This window comes from Phocoena sinus, chromosome 2 (assembly GCF_008692025.1).
Source record: "Phocoena sinus isolate mPhoSin1 chromosome 2, mPhoSin1.pri, whole genome shotgun sequence".
NCBI classification, from domain to species: domain Eukaryota; kingdom Metazoa; phylum Chordata; class Mammalia; order Artiodactyla; family Phocoenidae; genus Phocoena; species Phocoena sinus.
This window is the reverse complement of record NC_045764.1, coordinates 167864467-167884280: the sequence shown is the minus strand read 5'-3', so window position 1 is coordinate 167884280 and position 19814 is coordinate 167864467. Positions and strand designations below refer to the sequence as shown.

The 19814-nt window shown below is 46.7% G+C and overlaps 1 protein-coding gene across 5 annotated transcripts; it reads left to right on the top strand.

The window, feature by feature from the left end:
* Positions 1–11: 11 nt before the first annotated feature.
* DDX24 (DEAD-box helicase 24) lies at positions 12–19372 on the top strand. 5 transcript variants are annotated; one of them, XR_004348307.1, is made up of 11 exons: positions 12–162; positions 762–859; positions 1463–2182; positions 9276–9815; positions 10890–11043; positions 11305–11820; positions 13380–13455; positions 15626–15814; positions 16349–16417; positions 17211–17340; positions 18815–19372. XR_004348307.1 is itself a non-coding variant. In XM_032621630.1 (10 exons), the coding sequence occupies exons 3-10, from the start codon at positions 1468–1470 to the stop codon at positions 19087–19089; spliced, it is 2595 nt and encodes an 864-aa protein (XP_032477521.1). In that variant the 5' UTR covers positions 12–162; positions 762–859; positions 1366–1467; the 3' UTR covers positions 19090–19372. The 5 variants fall into 5 exon arrangements, 3 of the variants coding, with proteins under 3 accessions (XP_032477521.1, XP_032477520.1, XP_032477522.1); XR_004348306.1 differs by having other exon boundaries at positions 16349–17340; XM_032621630.1 differs by lacking the exon at positions 16349–16417 and having other exon boundaries at positions 1366–2182.
* Positions 19373–19814: the final 442 nt, after the last annotated feature.

Sequence of the window (19814 nt, the reverse complement as noted above, 5' to 3'; positions counted from 1 at the left end):
CCGCGCGCAGCGAATTAAGTGCGGGGTCTAGAATGGGGGCGGGACTTCCTTCCCAATGCGCACGCGTGCGTGGGCGCAAGCCCCTCCCCGGAACTGCGGTGGACGCTGCCGAGGAGGGCTGGAGCAGCGGTGTCTGAGGCGGTTAGTCGGCGTCCCTACGCGGTGAGTACCAAGGCCGGAGCGGGGCCGGGGCCGGACCCGGCACCCGAGAGGAGCTGGAGGCGGCCACCCAGCGCGGGTCTCTCCAGGCCGTTGGGTTCTCGGGACCAGAGAGGGCGGCCGCCGGCCTCGTCAAGAGGCCTGGCCGACCCTGCGCCGGGGTCCCCTCGGTTTCTCAGCTTCGTGAGCCGGTTCGTGCCTGACACGAGGCGCCAGCGCCGGGCGCCTGGCCGGGCGCCAGGAGGAGGGACCCCTCCTGCTTGCTCTGCGGGTCGCAGTCCGCGTCCTCGCCCCCATGTGCCTCCCTCCTCCCCCCCCCGTCGTTGATCCGGGTTGCTTGTGATCGCGGCGTAGCCGATGCTGGGGGTGAACCTTCGTTGCACTCTGGCTTGCTTTGCCGTCGGGGCGCCATGCTGAGCGGTTCTGGACCTGCGTCATCTTTTTGTCTTCGCGTGACGTTCCAAGGAGACGCAGACCCTCATCATCCCCATTTTCCAGACGAGGAACTGAGGCTCACAGTGATTAATACGTGCACCCCAGACCCAGAGCTGGCCAGTGACGGGTTCAGATTTGAACCAAGATTTCCCTTTGTCTTTCCACAGGATCTAGTTTTCTCGGCCTTTCTGAAAAGGGAGAGCGTGGCTCGAGTTCCAGTCTGACGACTTGTGCATAGATCACTTGTTTTTAAATCACTTAAAAGGTAATGAAAAAGCTGGTTGGGTTTTAAGCCATTTGGCAAAGGCCAGAGTCGTGGCAGAGGCCTCTGCCCTCTTGGGGCAAGGCTTGAGAAGGAAGAAAGCTCTATGCACTCTTAATAAAGCTGCCATCCTCCAGCGACCCCCTGCAGATACGTATTCAGCCTTCAAAATGGCTTGGGTGTGGCAGGCTTCACCCTCCATGCTTTATATAATGTTATTTATTGCAGAGAACATTTTGGGACTTAGCTAGTAAACCCCTCCCCCCTTTTTAAAATGAGAACACTGAGGTTCAGAGAGGATTAAGCAGCACCTGCCAAGGGCACACGAGCAGTCAGTGTTGAATCTGGAATCCAAACCAGATCTAGCTCGTATGTCTTTGCTACACGTCCTGTGTCCCCTCTGTTGCAGGCCAAGCTGCCCACTCTGTGGGTACATTTCTTTCCTTCTTTGATCTTCTCTAGCTGGCAGCATCACCGTTAGAGCCATCTTTGTGTCCACTTCTTTGCAGGGCCTGATACTCTATAGGCTGCTTAGAAAATATTTGTTGCCTCAGAGCCCTGTGCTTCTCAGTTGCCAATCTAGTGGAACATTTCTCTCCTTTTCAGCAACCATGAAGTTGAAAGAGAAAAAATCGAGGCCGAAGCCATCAAACTATGGCAGAATTCAGAGGAAGGGCATCAAAGTTGTGGGAAAATGGAAGCAGGTGAAGATTGACCCAAATATGTTTGCAGACGGACAGATGGATGACTTGGTGTGCTTTGAGGAACTGACGGATTATCAGTTGGTCTCCTCTGCGGAGAGTTCCTCCAGTCTCTTCTCAAAGGAGGAGCCCAAGAAGAGAAAGGCACAAGCTGTTTCAGAAGGAGAGGAGGAAGGAGAGTCTACCTCCTCAAAGAAAAAGATGAAGTTGAAGAAGAGTAAAGATGTGGAAACTGAAGGAACCAGTGCCCAGAAAGTGTTTGAGGGCAAAGATACTGAGCCAGGGCCCCAGGGAGATGGCACAGTTTGTCGTGATCTAGAGGTAGGGGAGATGGCATCAGAAAGCCCGGCCCAGACGGTTCCAAAAAAGAAGAACAAGAAAGGGAAAAAAAACTCAGCGCCTTCCCAGGGTACTACTCCAAAGGTGCCCAAAAAAGCAAAGACCTGGATGCCTGAAATGCATGATCACAAGGCAGATGTATCAGCTTGGAAGGATCTCTTTGTACCCAAGCCAGTTCTCCGAGCGCTCAGCTTCCTAGGCTTCTCTGCCCCCACACCAGTCCAAGCTCTGACCTTGGCACCTGCCATTCGTGACAAACTGGACATCCTTGGGGCTGCTGAGACAGGTAAGGGCATCCTTACCTGGCGGCCAGGGCAAGATTGCTTCTGGATTGAGCTTGTGGCTGCTAACAGGCTGGTTGGCTGGGAGACGGGAATGTTGGGAGCATGACCACAAAAGCACTGTTGAGTGAAGGTTTTTAGAAGTTGGCTGGCTCTGGGTTGAAATAGGCCATGTCCTGATTGGTGCCCTAGGCAGGTCACTTTATTTCTCTGAGTCCTGCAGACCCTATTATAAAATGGAGATAGACAACTGCAGTACCTCCTTCTTTTGCTATGTGGGTTAAATATAAGTGCCTACTAAATTTCTACATTTACACAATAGTAAACTAGTAACAAAAAACAATAGTAAACTAAAATTTACACAGTACATTGTAAGTGATCTGCGAATGGTAGTTTTTTTCCAGGTCTTGAGCCTTTTCTGAATGGCTCAGAGGTAAAGTAGGGCTAATAAGATCAGCCCTCTGGAGAGGTCGATCTTCATTAGTATAAGGAAGAAGTGTCTCATTCACAAGAGTTGTCCAAAGATAAAAAGGGCTGCGTTGGGAGTTGGTGGGTTTATTGGCATTGGAAGGATTTGAGTTTGTGTAACCATTGGGTGGATTTTGTAGGCACATTTGGGCAGGAGGTGACTATTGCCACTAGGCATTGCTTAAAGCTCCCTCATTCCTTGGGCCACCTGAGACTTTGTGAAGCAGTGACAGGTACACTCACCCTGGGGAGACTAAACTGCTGATGGGGGAAGGAGCAATACAAGCCTGGAGCTATTAGTCTAACTTGACCAGCAGTAACCAATAGAAATATCTACGTAATGTGAGCCACATAGGTAACTTAAAATTCCCTAGGAGCCATATTAAAAAAGGTTTTTAAAAAGTGAAAATTAATTTTAACAATATATTTAACCAATTACATAACATATTTCAGTACGCAATGAAGGTAAAATTATTGAGATATTTTACATTCTTATTTTTATACTGTTTTCAGACTCTGATGTGTATTTTCAAGTTGCCGCCCATCTCAGTTTAGAGTAACCACGTTTTAAGTGCTTGTGGCGGTATGTGGCTACTGAGCTACTATATTGTATGAGACAGAACTGTAACCAAAAGTGGGGTCCAGCTGCTCGCCGCTCAAAAGCCAGTAAAGAGGCCTGGTTGGTGAAAGGAAAGCTTGCTTTATTTTGGATGCCGGCCACGGGGGTGGGGGGGGGGTGTGCTCCTGTCTGAAGGCCGACCCCCCCCAACCGGTGGGCAAGAGCTTTTATAGACGGAGGGAGGGGGCTACATGCAGAAACAGCACAGTCAGCTGTGACCGTCACCTTGAAGCTGGTCACTGGTGGTCTGACCAGTATCGTCTTCATTGTCTTAAGCACAATTCATCTTCAGTTCCAGGGTCGGTTTGTTCCCATTTCCTTGAGGCCAGTTCTCGGAATGGCAGCTTATGTCACGGCTACAGTCTGGTCATCATGTAGTTAATGTCTTCCACCTGGTGGGCCTTTTATCTGTAGATACACAGAGGGTATCTACAAGACAGCTCACAGGATATGGCTCAGAATATTATCTATAGCCCTTGAGAAGGAACTAAAGGTCCTTAGCTATGCTTATTGACTAAACGTTTATTATTTAGTCTTGTCGGACTGCTTTCCTTTGCTTCTGCATTTTCTCACTTCTCTGATTAAACTTATTCTTTGGCTGAAGTTTTTCCACAGACAAAACGCAGGCAGAGGACATGGGCGGGAAGGACCATAGAGCCCTGCTCCGTTTCAGAGCTGGACCATGTGGACCAGCGGTCCGCAGCCATTTTGGCACCAGGGACCGGTCGTGTGGAAGGCAGTGTTTCCACGGGGGGGGGGGGGGGGGGGGGGGGGGAAGCGTTGTCGTCAGGATGACTGGAGTGCATTACACGTACTGTGCACTTTATTTCTACTGCTGTCAGTTACGTTGTAACGTATAACGAAATGATCATACAGCTCACCATAACGTGGACGGGAGGCCGAGCTCAGGGAGTAAATTGAGCGATGGGGAGCGGCTGTAAATACAGATGAAACTTCGCTGACTGGCTGGGCCGCTCACCTCCTGCTGTGCGGCCTGGTTCCTAAGGGGCCACGGACCGCTACCGGTCCGTGGCCTGGGGGTTGGGGACCCCTGATCTAGACACTTTGTGCCTTGGATTTCTGGAAGAGTGGTCGGGAAACTTGAGGTGAGGTCCTGTATAAGACTCAGGAAGATGGAAGAGGAAGGAATCCCCAGGAAAGGGGGATGGAGGTAACAGTAATAGCTTAGAACATTTATTTAACATTTAAACTACGTCACACCCTGTGTTACATGCACGAACTCAGTTTCTGAAAACCACCCTGAGGTAGATTCCTTTATTCCATCTTACTGAAGAGGAAACTCGGCCTCACAGAGGGTAGACAGTGCCCCTAAAACTGCCCCACTGGAAAGTGGTAGTGCTTGAATAGTTCTAGGCTAGGTCTATGTGCTGCACTACTTTGGTGGGTGCAGAGAGGCCTGGAAGTCTGTTTCTGGAAGGCAGAGGAGAGATGGGAGCCACTTGGGCTAGAGATTGACATTTGGGTTTATACCACAGCTCCTATCGGGCTATTTCTGTGGAATGCTGTGAATCCACAGGTCCAAGTCTCAAAGGGTTTTGGGGCTGTGGGCAAACTGCTGCCAATGCAGATAATATATCCATCACCCCCAAAAGATGTTTGGGCCCCTTAATAAATCCCTCCTTCCCTAGGCTCCCCTCCTTGTTCATCCCCAGGTAACCTCTGCTAGTCTTCTATCGCTATGAATTAGTTTGCATTTTCCAGAATTTTAAAATGGAATCATACAGTATGTACTTTGGGGAGGGGGAGTGTCTGCTCTTTCGCTCAGCACACTTTGCGGTTCAGCCATGTCACTGCAAATACCGATGGTTCATTTCTTTCTGTTGGTGAGTAGTATTCCACTGTATGGATATAGTGCAGTTTGTTCATCTTATCTGTTGATGGATAGTTCTGTTCTTTTTAGTTTTTGGCATTTACAAGTAAAACTATCATAAATATTGGCGTAAAAGTCTTTGTATGGATATATGCTTTGATTTCTGTTGGGTAAATGCCTAGGTGTGGAATGGCTAGGTCTTATGGTAACTGTAACTTTTTAGGAGCTTTCCAAAGTGATTGTACTACTTTACATAATCACCAGGTTATGAGACTTCAGATTGGTCCATGTCCTTGCCAGTACTTGGTGTGGTCAGTCTTTAATTTGATTTAGACTTTAAAAATGTTAGTGATATTTCCTTGTGGCTTTCATTGGTATTCCCCTAGTGACTCCTTGAGCAGCGTCTTTTCGAGTGCCTAATTGTATCCATATTATCTTCTTTGGTGGTGTCTGTTTAGTTCTTTTGCCCATGTTTTAATTGGGTTGTGGTTTTCCTATTATTGAATTCGTAATATATTCTAGATACACCTCCTTTATCAGATGTGCATTTTTTTCTCCCAGTCTGTGGCTTATTTCTTCATTCTCTTTACAGTGTCTTTCGAAGAGCAGGAGTTATTTATTTTGATGAAGTTTAAATGATCATGTTTTCTTTTACAGATGTGCTTACCTAAGAATCCTTTGCCTAACACAAGATCACAAAGATTTTCTCCTGTACTTTCTTCTAAAAGTGTTACTAGTTTTAGGTTCTGTGTTTCAGTCTGATCCTTCCTGTGTTAACTTTTATGGGGAGAAATACAGATCAAAGGTTTTGTTTTGTTTTGCACGTGGCTATCTGATTATTCCAGCACCGTTTGTTGAAAAACTACTTTCTCCACTGAATTGCCTTTGCATCTTTTTTGAAAATCAGTGACTATATAGGTGTGGGTCTATTTCTGGAGTCTTTTCTTTTCCATTGATCTATTTGTCTATCTTTACTGTTTTCCCAATACCTCACTATGCTGGATACAGTAGCTTTAAAATCAGGTAGTATAAGTCCTCCAATTTTGTTCTTTTCAAAAGTTATTTTGGCTGTTCTAGGCCCTTGGCATTTCAAGGTGAATTTTAGAGTCAGTTTTTCAATTTCAACCAAAAAGTCAGCTGGTATTCGGATTGGGATTGCCTTGGTCATAGAGCCAACTGAGGACATGACATCTGGACAATATAGAATCTTCCAGTCCATGAATGTGGTATAGCTCTCCTTTTTTTTTTTTTTTTTTTTTTTTTTTTGCGGTACACGGGCCTCTCACTATTGTAGCCTCTCCGGTTGCAGAGCACAGGCTCCGGACGTGGCTCACGGACCCAGCCGCTCCGCGGCATGTGGGATCTTCACAGACCGGGGCACGAACCCGTGTCCCCTGCATCAGCAGGCGGACTCTCAACCACTGCGCCACCAGGGAAGCCCTCCATTCTTTTTAGGTCTTCAGTTTTCCTTAGCAGCGCTTTGTAGTTTTCAATGTATGCACATGTATTAGATTTATCCTTAAGTATTTCATATTTTCGATGCTTTTGTAAATGGTAATTTAAGATTTCCTATTTCTGATGCTAATAAATAGAAATCTGCATATTTGTATATTGATCTTGTATCCTGCATCTTGGTACCATCAACTAGTTTCTTGAAGATTACATAGGATTTTCTTCAAAGATGATTATTCATCCAGTCTGGATGCCTTTTGTTTATTTTTGTCTTATTTATTGCACTGGCTAAAACTCCAGTACAATTGGAATTGAAGTGGTATAGTGGACATCATTGCCTCGTTCCTGATCTTTGGGGAAAGATATTCAGTGTTTCATCATTAAGTGTGATGTTAGCAGTAGGTTTTTTCCTAGTTGTCCTCTATCAGGTTGAGAAAATTCTCTTCTGTTTCTAGTTTGCAGAAAGATTTGTATCAGGAATGGTTACTGTATTTTTTTAAACGCCTTTTCTGCATATATCGAGATACGTTTTTTCCATTTTCAGTTTGTTGATAATGGTGATAAACTGAACTTAGTCGCAGTGTATTATTTGTACATTGTTGGATTTGATTTGCTAAAATTTTGTTGATGGTTTTTGAATTTCTGTTAATGGGATATTGGTTTGTAGTTTTGTCTTGTAATGTCTTTGACTGGTTTTGGAATCAGAGTAATGCAGGCCTCAGAGTGAGTTGAAGTATTCCCTTCAATTTTCTGAAAGAGTGTGTATAGAATTGGCATTTTTCTTCCTTAAGTATTTGGTAGAATTCATCTGTGCTTGCGCTTTTCTGTATAGGATGGTTTTTAATTATGAACTTAATTGCTTTACCATATTAGAAATATTTTTATTTTTTTCTTGAGTGATAGTTTTCTACTTGCAGTTCAGTTAGTTTTTGTTTTGTGAATGTTGAAACTCTGTTATTAGATGCATAAATGTTTAGGACTATTGTATCCTCTAAATAAGTTCACTTTTTTCGTTAAGAAATGGCCCTCTTTTTCCCTGAAGTATTCTGTGTTCTAAAATCTCCTTTGTCAGGTTATTAATGTAGCTTTTCCAGCTTTATTTTGATTAATGTTAGCATGGTGTGTCTTTTTCCATACTTGTACTTTTGTCCTATTTATATCTTTATATTCAAAGTGAGTTTTTTATAGGCAGCATATAATTGGGTCTTGCTGTTTAATCCAACTATCTTGTCTTTTAATTGTGTTGAGGTCGTTTACATTTCATGTGATTATTGATAATGGTTGGGTTTTAATCTGTTTTGCTTTCTATTTCTCCCAGCTATTCTTTATTCCTTTGTTCCTCTTCTACCTTCTTTTGGATTGAATATTCGTGATACCGTTTTATCTTTTTTATAGTCTTATTAGCTATAACTCTTTGTTATCTACCTTCAAATGATAATATACTACTTTATATATAGTACAAGAACGTTACAAGAGTATATTTCCATTTTTTCTTTGCTTTGTGCTTTTTGTTTTATACTTTATATGTGTTAGAAATCCCCAAACACATTTTCATTATTTTTCCTTTAAATAGTCAGTTATTTTTTAAAGAAGTTTTAATAAGAAAAAGACTTTTTATATTTATCCATGTCACCGTTTCTGGTGCTCTTCATTCCTTCGTATTGATCCAGATTTTCAGCCAATATCATCTTTTCTTCTACATGAAAGACTTCCTTTAATATTTCTTGTATACCAGGTCTGCTGATGATAAATTCTTTCAGCTTTTGTATACCTACAAAAGTCTTTATTTTGCATTTTGTTTTGAAAGAGAGTTTTGCTAAGTGTAGAGTTGTAGATTGTCAGATTTTTTTCCCCAGGTCTTCAGATAAAGATGTCATTGCACTATTTTATAGCATTTGTTGTTTCTGATGAAAAGTGCTGTTTTTCTTCTCTGAAGTTTTATGAGTTTGTTTTTGCTTTCTTTTTTTTTTTTTTTTGTTTTTGCTTATAGTACCTCGTTCCTGAGAGATGCTCGTTTTCCTCTGAAAATTATCTGTGAGAGTTCTTTGAGGTCTGTAATAAAAGTTTCTTTATACAGAGATCACTTATTTGCTTCTGCTTGGGGCATTTTAATTTTGGAACCACTTTAAATTCTCAGCTTGAAGTGGTTTGTTTTGTTTGTTTGTTTTTGTCCACACAGATGGTGTGAATACTTGGGCTCTGTATACATTCAAAGGCTAGTTTGAAAATGTTCAAGCATAGACAAAAGTTTTAAAATTTTCTCGAAAACTAAAGAAATTTTCTTTTACTCCCTCCTTCCCCACCAGAGAAAGGTTTGGGGAAAGTATTATACAGATTTCCATTCCTTACCCTTCAATTTTGTTTTCCTTTACAACAGCAACACACACACACACACACACACACACACACACACACATACACAGATGCACAAAACTTGCCCATCTCTTTAGGGTTTCATTGTTTGGACATTTGTCTGTAGTTTATTGGTGACCTCAGCCCGCAATGCCAGTCTGTCAGACTTTTCCTCAGACTCCTAATTACAGGTGCCCTCTGGTTGCAGTGCTGTAGGGGTACCATACCTGTGTAGGGTAGAAGGAGCTTTGGATTGGTCAGGGTGGCACTTGGCTATTTCAGGGTCCCTTTTTCGGTGTAAAGGATAGAATCGGGCGAAAGTATGTACATCTGTTGATTCACACTGTTTTTGTTTGTTTTTTGTTCTGCTTCTAAGGAAGTGGGAAAACTCTTGCCTTTGCCATTCCCATGATTCATGCAGTGCTGCAGTGGCAGGTGAAGAAGAAGCCTACCCCAGCTCTAAGTAACACAGGAGCACCGCTTGGGGAGACCAGTAATGAGGCTGGAGTTGAGACGGGATCACCAGGCAGGGCTGGAACTGAGTCTGGAGCTTCGCCTGTTGAGATTGGAATTGAGGGTGAAGCACTGCCCAGTGAGGCTGGAGCGAAGGCTGGAGCACCACCCAGCCAGGCAAGAGCCAAGACTGGAGCCACAGTTTCAGACCAGGTGCTGCCCTCCTGTAATGACGATGATGCCGGTGAAGGACCTTCTTCCCTGATCAGGGAGACGCCCATTCCCAAACAGGATGAAAACGAGGAGGAGAAGCTTGATGCAGAGCAGACTAGAAAGTTAAAACAAGAATTGGGTGGCAAAATTGCACATCCAAGGCGTCCTCTGCTTGGACTGGTTCTGACTCCCACTCGAGAGCTAGCCGTTCAAGTCAGACAACACATTGATGCTGTGGCCAAGTTTACAAGTGAGGTTTAATTCCGTTTAATAACTGTTGCCTGAAAGGATTCCAGTAGCTGGGGTGGCAGAGGTGAATCAGCTGTGCCCGCCCTCTAGAGGGAACCTTTCTCTTCTGCCAGAGAATTAAGCCTGACAGAAAACTATTTGAGTGACACATTCTTTATTCTCCCAAGGATAACACATAGCTAATGCTATTCTAGCTGCGTAGGAACTTAGTTAACTTATTGGATACAGTAGATACTTGGGGCAGCGTTTGGCAAACCACTGTTTGGGTTTTTGTGGTTTTTTTTTTTTTTAAAGTGCTGCCACGCCCACTTACTTACACGCGTCTACGGTCACTTTTGCATCACTAATGCAGAGTGGAATAGAGGTAGTAATTGTACAGAGACCGTTTAGCCCACAGAGCCAGAAATGTTTACTGTTGGAAAAGTTTGCTGACACTTGCCTTCGGGCATTAGAACTTAACTTTTTCAGGGAATTCTTTGGGAAAGGCTGCAGAGTCGGGGTTTCAATTTTATAGTAAAAGGAGCAGTTACTTGTCAGGCTCTGACTGTATCTTACAAGGCACTTTACTAAGCGCTTTGCTTGCGTGACCCTTTGTGTTCCTTCCATACTGGCTGCCTTGCGAAGTCCTCCACTAGAGAGGAGAAGAGAACACTAACCATCAGAGATTCGGTTTAATTGTAATTGAGGGGCATGGGCAGGAGCTCCTAGGGGAGGTGTGTCACAGCTACAAGTTACATCTTTCCCAGCACTGTGGTGCACTACTGCTCATTTTTTCCAGAGCTTTGGATGTCACCATGCCTGGGTTCAAATCCAGCCCTACTGGTGTGGTTGGAGGGGAAAGAGTAGAAAAAAATGAGGTTGGGGAAATAGTCAGGGCCTAGATCATAGAAGACCCGGTAAGCCCTCTAGCAATGGCATCAACAGGGCAGGCCAGCTCTTAGCACTCCCCTGGAGAGGGGAGCTGTGCTGGCGACTCGCTCGCAGCCTTTACTAATCTGGGGGCGCCTGTGTCAGCGTTGGAAGAAATAAGCCATCAGTCTGAATAACAGCGTCCCTTACGTTTTGTGTACCACAGGCATTAAAACTGCTATTTTGGTTGGTGGAATGTCCACACAGAAACAGCAGCGGATGCTGAACCGCCAGCCTGAGATTGTGATCGCCACTCCAGGCCGGCTGTGGGAGCTAGTTAAAGAAAAGCACCCTCATTTGAGCAACCTTCGGCAGCTCAGGTGAGAAACAGTACCTCCCCGTTTCCCCCAGCCCCTGTTCTGAAGTGGACCTGAGGTGACATGGCACAGTGTGCAATGCCTTCTCCCTGTTACAAAGTGCCATGGTGTGGCACTAGCCAGACTTGGGCCTTTAGAAAGCCGAGCATGTGTGAGGCGGGTTAGCTGAGGGCCCTGGGGGTGGTGGGGCGGTAGAGTATATGCCGTGGGGGACTCCTCTTAGCTGCTGCTGACCAGGTGATGTGGGTCTGTCTGGATCTGTAGGTGCCTGGTGGTCGATGAGGCTGACCGCATGGTTGAGAAAGGCCACTTCGCTGAGCTCTCACAGCTGCTAGAGATGCTCAGTGATGCCCAGTACAACCCAAAGAGACAGACGCTTGTTTTCTCGGCCACGCTGACCCTGGTACATCAAGCTCCTGCTCGAGTCCTTCACAAGAAGCACGCTAAGAAAATCGACAGGTCTGCCAAACTTGACCTCCTCGTGCAGAAGATTGGCATGCGGGGCAAGCCCAAGGTCATCGACCTTACAAGAAAGGAGGCCACGGCAGAGACACTGACAGAGACCAAGATCCACTGTGAGACTGATGAGAAAGACTTATATCTGTACTACTTCCTGATGCAGTATCCAGGCCGCACCTTAGTGTTTGCCAACAGTATCTCCTGCATCAAACGCCTCTCTGGGCTCCTCAAAGTCCTGGATGTCATGCCGCTGACCCTACATGCCTGCATGCACCAGAAGCAGAGGCTCAGAAACCTGGAGCAGTTTGCCCATCTGGAGGAGTAAGTCAGGCCTGTCCACGGACTAGCCATTGGGTCTGTGTCGCCAGGATGGTGGGAAGCTACCTTCTCTCATGGGAGCCTTATCGTAGAAGGTAGCCTTTTTTTTTTTTTTTTGCACAGCGTGAGGCAGGCTCACTCTCATCTAGTACATTTGGTTGCTGGTAATACCCAACAGAAACTTCTTTGGTAATGAGTAATGGTGACAATAATACCTATTGTTATTGAACACTTACCAATAGATTAAGTATTGTGCTTGCATTTTAGATACATTATTACACTCATTCACTTCTAACATCCTTGAGAAGAATAGAATCATGGTTAAGAGCACAGACTGGAAGCGGACTGCTTGAGATCACATCCTGGCTGTGTCACTTCTAGCTGGTCAGATTACTTCTTCGTGTTTCAGTTTTCTCATAATCAGTATAATAATAAAAGTTATGGCAGAGGGCTGCTCTGAGGAGTTTATGCATTTGAAGTGTTCTGAACAGGGCCTGGCACGGGGTATGAGCTTGCTAAATGTTAGCTTTAATACTTAGCCACTTGTCATTATTCTTATTTTATAGATAAAAAAAGTAAGGTCTAGAAAAGCACATAGCCCGTGAAGCCAAAAACAGTTTACTCTCTGGCCCTTTACAGAAGAAGTTTGCTCACCTTGACTTAGACGGTGGTCTAATATTTTACAAACTTTAGTTTGTATCATATTCCACAGCCCAGAGATGCAGGAAGTGGGGACGCTGTAGGGCCTAAAATCTTTAGTCTTTAAGACGTACCTCAGGTGCTTTTGACTCCCCTCCAACTACACATACATTAAGAAACATCACCCAGTACATGTTATTAAGTGCTTGCTGTGAACCTGGCACTGTTCTAGGGGCTGGTAATAGAATAGTGAGTAGTGCAAAGTCCCTGCTCTCGTGGAGTTGACATCCCAGGGGAGGGAGGTAATAAACTGAAAAGTAAGTATGCAGTTCGTCAGGTGGTGCCGAGTGCTGAGAAGTGAAGTTGTACAGGGAGCTGTGCAGACGGTGGGTGTGTGGTCTGGGAGACTTTCCTCATAAGGTGAGATTGGAGCAGAGAGTGGAAGAAAGTAAGGAAATGTGAATATCTGAGGAAGGCCTTTATGGCCTAAGGTGCGCTAAGTGCACAGGCTGGGAGGTGAGAGCAGGTTTGGCATGTTTGAGGAAGAGCGAGGAGAGCAAGGACGCCTGTGTGGCTGGAGGGAGTTAAGTGGGAGGGTGATAGGAGATGAGGTCACCGACCTAGAGTATGGCCCCATTTAAGGCGCTTGAGGTAGTCTTTGTTATTGCAGAGTGTGGCTTGTCGATTGCGGCCAGTGAAACCCAGGTTTGGATCCTGGCTCCACTACTGAATAGCCATCTATATACCTTGGGAAGTTAATCTCTGAGCCTCAGCTTCTTTATCTGTCAAAGGGAGATGTGTAGGAGTATTGTCTCGTAGAGTGTCCGTAAGCATTGTCGTGTTTAGAGTATTCAGTTGGTGGTAAGAATTTGACTAATGACAGCCGTTAGTCGTCATTAATGAGCTTTCTCTCTCCGCCACAGTTGTGTTCTCCTGGCGACAGATGTGGCAGCCCGGGGCCTGGATATTCCTAAAGTCCAGCATGTCATCCATTACCAGGTAGGGACATCAGGGAGTTTGTAGGCATCTCCCAACATTGAGTGGGGAATTTTTAAAGCAAGGGTTGAGGGAGGGAGGAGGAGTTGTTGGTCCCAAGGTCTCATGCAACAGAGAATACCACGAGCATCTGGTGACCAACTGGCGCTGCCACTTTTGGAACACTGTGGTGAGAGTTATCCTCCAAAACCTCTCGACACTGTCTGGGGTCAAATATCAGATAGCCCCTTTCTTTTTGACTTGGGCAGGCTACTTAATGTTGGCAGGTTAGAGTCTTAGTTTCTTCCATGAAATGGGCATAATAAGTTTAGCATGTAAAATGATTACCCTGCTTGTAGAGAAATAGGAGAGTGTGGTAATTAAGTCCTGCCTGGGCTTAAATCCCAGCTGTGTAACCTTGAGCAAGTTACTTAGTCTCTTTGTGCCTCAGTTTCTTCATTTGTTAAATGGCGGTTATTACAGTATCGACTTACCAGGTTCTTATTAAGGTGAAATAAGTTATTATGCGTGAGGAGTTTCGAAAGCCAGGTGGCACTTCCTAAATGTTAGACGCTGTTGATACTGACATGAGGATCAGCACGTGTACCTGGCAAAGGTTAGCCTAGAGTGGCCGTTAGGCGTGTGGGCTCCAGAGCCAGCTTCCAGCGTTCGAATGCTTCTTGGCTGCTGCTTAGCGGGTTAGCTCTCGGCATGTTACATAGTGTCTCTGGTTTCAGTGTTATCGTTTGTAAATTGGGAGTAATAATGCTACCTACGCCATAGGGTTATCACAATTAAATGAGCTAATGCCGACGGATCGCCTAGCGAGTGTAAGTACTCTATAAATGGGAGCTGTTCTGGCATGATTATTTCCCCTTTAAATCCTTCATGCTTTTAACCATCTCTGAGGGTGCCAATTCAGTTTAGCAAATTCTTATTCTTCCTCTTCTGGGGACAGAGTCTGGGTCAGTCTCTAGGAAATATCCAGATGAACAAAATACCGTTGTAGCCCCTGAGAAGTATCATCCACCAGAGGACGTGAGAGGACCATGCCCATAATTTAAGGCAGGAGATACTAGAAAGTTGCAGAGTAAAATCGGAGAGAGAGAGAACTGCTAGTTTGGGAGGTTAGGAGGTTGGAAAGTGCTTTCTAAAAGATGCTTGGCATTTACGGATGGAGAGGATTTGGGCATGTAGAGGTAGAGAAGGAAGGAGAAGGAGAAAACATGGAAGGGGGCAGCTGACAGGGAGTGAGAAGAAGAGGATGTTATGTGTGTATGTATGTTAGAAGAGGAAAGTGAAGAAGGCATCATTTCCCGCACCATTACGAACCACTGATAATCGTGCTTGGAGCCCTGCATTGGAAAAGACACTGAGCCTTATCGGGGCTCCGTGGAGTAGACTGCTCTTGGTCAGTGGTGCGTGCCGTGGCTGTGGGAAGGGAGGGATTGTCGGCTGCCATGCCGCGTTATCTGTGGATAACATATCCAGTTTTTATTGGAGTAGAGGCAGTACAGCCCAGGCGTTAGCGTGGCCTTTGGAGCTGGACTGCTTCATGTCGAATCCTGGCTCCGCCATGTAGTTGGTAACCTAGGGGAGACTGCTTAACATCTGTGTGTTTCAGTTTCCCGGTCTATAACATGGATAATCCTGAAAGCATCTATTTCATGTTGTTGTTGTTGAGGGATAAATGGGGTAGTAATACATGCAGAGTGCTTAGAATTGCCTGGCACATCGTAATTATTTAATCAGCGTTGGTTATGATTACCATCATCAATCATCCATGCAGAGTTAATGAAGAACCATTAGAGTTTCTTTAGGTAGAGGGGTTATGATGGGCAGAGCTTTGACTCAGGAAGATGACACTGGCAGCTTTGGGTTGGGTCAGGGGGGCAGTGGCAGGACTGGAGACCAAATAAGAAGTGACTGCCATTGTCCAGTTGAATGGTCATGACGACCTGAACCAGGGCAGGGGGCACGGGAGGGCAGAGCCTGCACAGTGAATGGGCTAAACCTGGGACAGTTTGGATGTGGGACTTAGGGACAAGGGCTGGACTTAGGGACAGGAGAGGCTGGAGAGGTTTCTAGCTGCCTGGCTGAGAGGGGGGAGGGTCCAGCCTTGGGTTGTTGGCCTTGAGGGGAAGAGCAGTGCTTGGTGACAGCCACGATGACCTCCCAGGTCCTCCTTTGGCAGGTCCCTCGTACCTCGGAGATTTATGTCCACCGAAGCGGTCGAACTGCTCGTGCCACCAGTGAAGGCCTCAGCCTGATGCTGGTCGGGCCTGAGGACGTGATCAACTTTAAGAAGATCTACAAAACCCTTAAGAAAGATGAGGACATCCCGCTGTTCCCTGTGCAGACAAAGTACATGGATGCAGTCAAGGTAAAAAGAAAAGTTCGAAGCCCAGTGCTAATGAGGGGAGGGATTGGGCTGCTCCCTCACTTTGCTGTGAGATTCTTGCAGTACCACCCTTGGAAACTAATTAGTAGTTCTGCCAATAGCTAAGCAAGGAGATTTGTAAAAAAAAAAAAAAAAAAAAAGAAATGGGTGGGGGGCACTGTGTCTGGCAGAAGGGGGAATAGGGCGAGTGGCCAGAGTGGGAGGAGTTTTCTTCATGAACCCTTCCTTCCCTCCGCCCCTGAAACCTCCACCATCACCCCCCCCCCCCACCCCCATGGACAAGGGCAGTGAGCATGGCTGTCTGGACATGCCTTTGGATGGAGGGTTGTAGGGAAGTGAGGTCAGTGTGTCATGCTGAGGCAGAAACTAAAGGTTTGTCACATCCCTGAAGCAGATGCCTGTAATTCCTACCTTCGGGGGTTTATTTTTAACTCAATAAACATTCCCTGAGTGGGTGCTGCTTATTACGGGCTGCAGCATGTCAGGCACCAAAACAGGGTGGGTTCTCTTCCATAGAAATCCACTGGCTCGTGAGGCAGGTTGAGTCCGGCTGAAGTTCAAGTACAAATGGAGCACTGTGGACTGGTGGGTATATGGTAACATTGGTAGGAGATTTAGTTTCCTCCAAGCCTCCTGTAGGCAGAGATGTGAAGGGGTGAAGAAGGGATGGACTTCCAGGAATTGGGGGAGCAAAAAGCAAGGAATGGTTCAAGCTCTGCTGGTTCCTCTGGCTCGAAAGGACTGTTAGCTGTGCGGGGAGATAGGGTGGGAGGTGAGATGGAGCGGTGGGGAATGCAGAGGGGATTAGGAGCCACCCCGGCTTCCCGTGGCTCTTTTCCCTATATCACAAGATCTTTCCCATTTTCCTGCTGTATCCTGTCGCTGCGGTTTGAACCCAGAACCCAGGAGAAGGAGAACTGAAATGTTTTTGGCAGAGGACAGTGTGGAAGACGGGGATGGAAGTTCTGTGACAGTTCTGTGTTGTCCCTGTGAGTGAGAGCGGGGCCCTAACTGAGGGCTCTCGGGGTGCCTCCAGGTCTCAGCTCAGCTATGGAAGCCAGCTGCGGTGTCTGGGGAAACAGTTCCCTTTGGCACGTGTAGCTCCGGAGTCTGACCGAGGTGGGCTGCCAAGAAGAGGGGCTGTTCGAGCAGGTTTGGAAAGCCAGCTCTCGTGGTTCGTGTGTCCACGCTCACAAGTAGCAGTTGCCCTCTGTGCTTTAATCAGGAACCAAAGCAAATGCATTTTGATGGGCGCTGAGGTGCATCTCACTGAACACTGATCTCAAGAGCTTGTTTAAAAACACAACTTAAATGAGACTTTTCTTCCCAGAACCCTGAATCCTCTGTCAGATGAATACTTTCTGTTCGTTTCCTCTAGGAACGAATCCGTCTAGCTCGACAGATTGAGAAAGCTGAGTATCGCAACTTCCAGGCTTGTCTGCACAATTCGTGGATTGAGCAGGCGGCGGCTGCCCTTGACATTGAGCTGGAAGAAGAAATGTATAAGGGTAAGGGCAACATGGACTCGAGGAAGGGTTCATTTGGCTTCTATCTTTCGTTCTTCCCTTCAGCTTCTGTCCGTTGGAACCTCCCCACCACCATGGGTCCTATCAAAATCGGCAGGACGCCTTTTCCTTCTTTGTGACAGGCCCTAATCTCAGATGAGCCTAAAGCCCTCAGCCTTGGTCTGCTTCTGCCATCGTTTGTGTGGAGAGGCGGTGGAGGACGGTGATGTCAGGGCAGGCTCTGTGGCCAGGCTGCATGTGATTGACTGCTGCCTCATCCCTAACTAGCTGTGTGACCGGGTCAAGTTACTTAACCTCTCTGTTGTACCTAGGCTGTCCTCATTTATAAAACGCAGGTCATAAAGTACCTGCCTACCTCATGGGGTTGCAAAGATGGCTTGAGTTAATGAGTATAAAGTGCTTATAACAGTGCCTGGCAAATAGAAAGTGTTGGGCACATTTTAAGTTATTTATTGTCACCTGTCTTCCAAGCTGACAGAGCACTTCTGTCATCATCTCATTTGCTCTTCTCCCGCCTCATGATGTAAACAGAGCAGGAATTGTTATTACATTTGGGAACTAGAGGCTCACAGAAGCGATTTGTGCAGGGAAGGAGCTCCAGCACCGGGTGTTGACTGAGCCCCTGCTCCGAACCTAGGCCAGAGACTAAGGATTCAGGGATGAATCTGTGTGGTCCTTGCTCTGGGAAAGCTCCTGACTCTAAGAAGTGGTAGAACCACATCTAGAACTAACACCAGAATTAGGTCCAGTGCTCTTTCCACCCCACAAGTGGGCAGCTCAGCTGAGGTGTTGGCATCTCGGTGCCGAAGCCAACAAATTCAGAGGCAGGCTTAACTGCTCTCTGCTCAGCATGGAAGCCAGGAACCAAATCACTAGGCTCGATGACAGTCAGTGGTCCTCCTGGTAGCTCAGGCTTGGGGCTAGGGCTGTGATGTGAGGCCCTGGCTTCCCTTCCTGAGGCCAGGCTGGCGTGGAGCCCTCTGGCCATGTCCGCCTCTGCAGGTGCAGTTACAGTGCTGGCAGGGAGATGCAGGGGAGCTGGGCTGCATAGGTGGCTTTCACTGTCTCCTGAGGGGTTTGTAGCCGTCCAGTCACCAAATTCCAGGCAACCAGTGGGTGGGTCATAGGAAGAAAAGTGATCTTCAGGTCAGGAGACTGGGGTAGTAATCTCAATTTGGCAGCTAGCTCTGTGACCTTCGGCAAGTGACCTGGATTTCCTCAACTGTAAAATAAAGATAATTCCTGTCTTAGAGGGTTTTTTGGAGGAGTAAAGGACAGAGTGGCCCTGAGTGGTTCTCCTAAACTGTGTTGGAAGTTAGCCAACACTAGTTTCTGCAGAGAGCTTTCCTCCCCAAGAGTCCCAAAACATTTCTCATCACAAGTATTATCCATCAAGGGACACAGAATGCTCCTACAAGTCATAGTAAACATGATCTATTTTGAATTGTGTCTCAAGGAGGAAAAGTTGACCAGCAAGAAGAGCATCGGCGACAAAAGCAGACAAAAGTCCTGAAGAAGGAGCTGCGCCATTTACTCTCCCAACCGTTGTTTAAAGATGACCTGAAAACCAGGTATCCCACTCAGTCTGGCAAGCTGCCCGAGCTCATGTCCGCCCCAAGAAACGGTGAGTCCGCGCTGAGCTGCCTCTCCAAACAGAAGAAGAAGAAGAAGAAGCGGCAGCCGAAAGAGCAGCAGCAGGAACAGCCACGGCCAAGCACAAGTGCAGGCTAGCCGCCCCCCAGGTCAGTCTGCTGGTGACCGCACGTTGTGGCTGTGTCCTCTGGTCGTACGGAAAACCTTTGCACCTTTGACTTCACACCACTGTCAGCCCCAGTTACAAAACTCCCTCTTGCACACACCACCTCCCCTAGCAGGAGAGACCTCATGCGGATCTGTGTTGTTTGACGGTACGAATTCTATGTATAGCAGCTTATGTATTTCTGCATTCCAGTGTTTACAGGCTTCTTGTATGGTTAACTTGATTTCCTCAATTAAAAACAGTGGTCAGAACCAGCACGTTTTCTTGAGTTTTTAGCCAGGATATGGGGACACAGTCATAGTCCTCTGGCTGCAGGATGCACGCGGGGTGCGTCTCACTGCGCTGCACGGTGTGGATAGAGCGAGAGGCTGGTAAGCTTCGCAGATCACTGTAAAGTCATTTCTGCCTGAGTCCCCAACGTGTGTTCCCGTTTTTCTCCACAGAAGAGTCCTAACAGCTCCTTAGCTCTACCTCACAGCTGCTGTCTTGTCTTAGCCTCGCTGGGAGGTGGGCAGGGAAGAGATTGCCGGCTTCCAAGAGAACACAGCTTCCGTGACATCACAGAGCCATGTGTGGGGAAGCCAGGAGCAGTCGGCTGAGTCTGGCTGTGAGGCACCTGGGATCTGGCCCTGGCCAGTCTCTCCAGCCTCGTCTCTCTGCTTCCTTCCTCTGTGTGACAGAACTGGTTGCTGCCCAC

Bases quoted from the DNA above. Each gene is read 5' to 3' on its own strand.
- DDX24 (XM_032621630.1), top strand. From the start codon at position 1,468: ATGAAGTTGAAAGAGAAAAAATCGAGGCCGAAGCCATCAAACTATGGC. The intron at 9,816-10,889 runs GTGAGGTTTAAT...TGTGTACCACAG, and splicing joins TGCTGTGGCCAAGTTTACAA to GCATTAAAACTGCTATTTTG. The intron at 11,821-13,379 runs GTAAGTCAGGCC...TCTCCGCCACAG, and splicing joins CAGTTTGCCCATCTGGAGGA to TTGTGTTCTCCTGGCGACAG.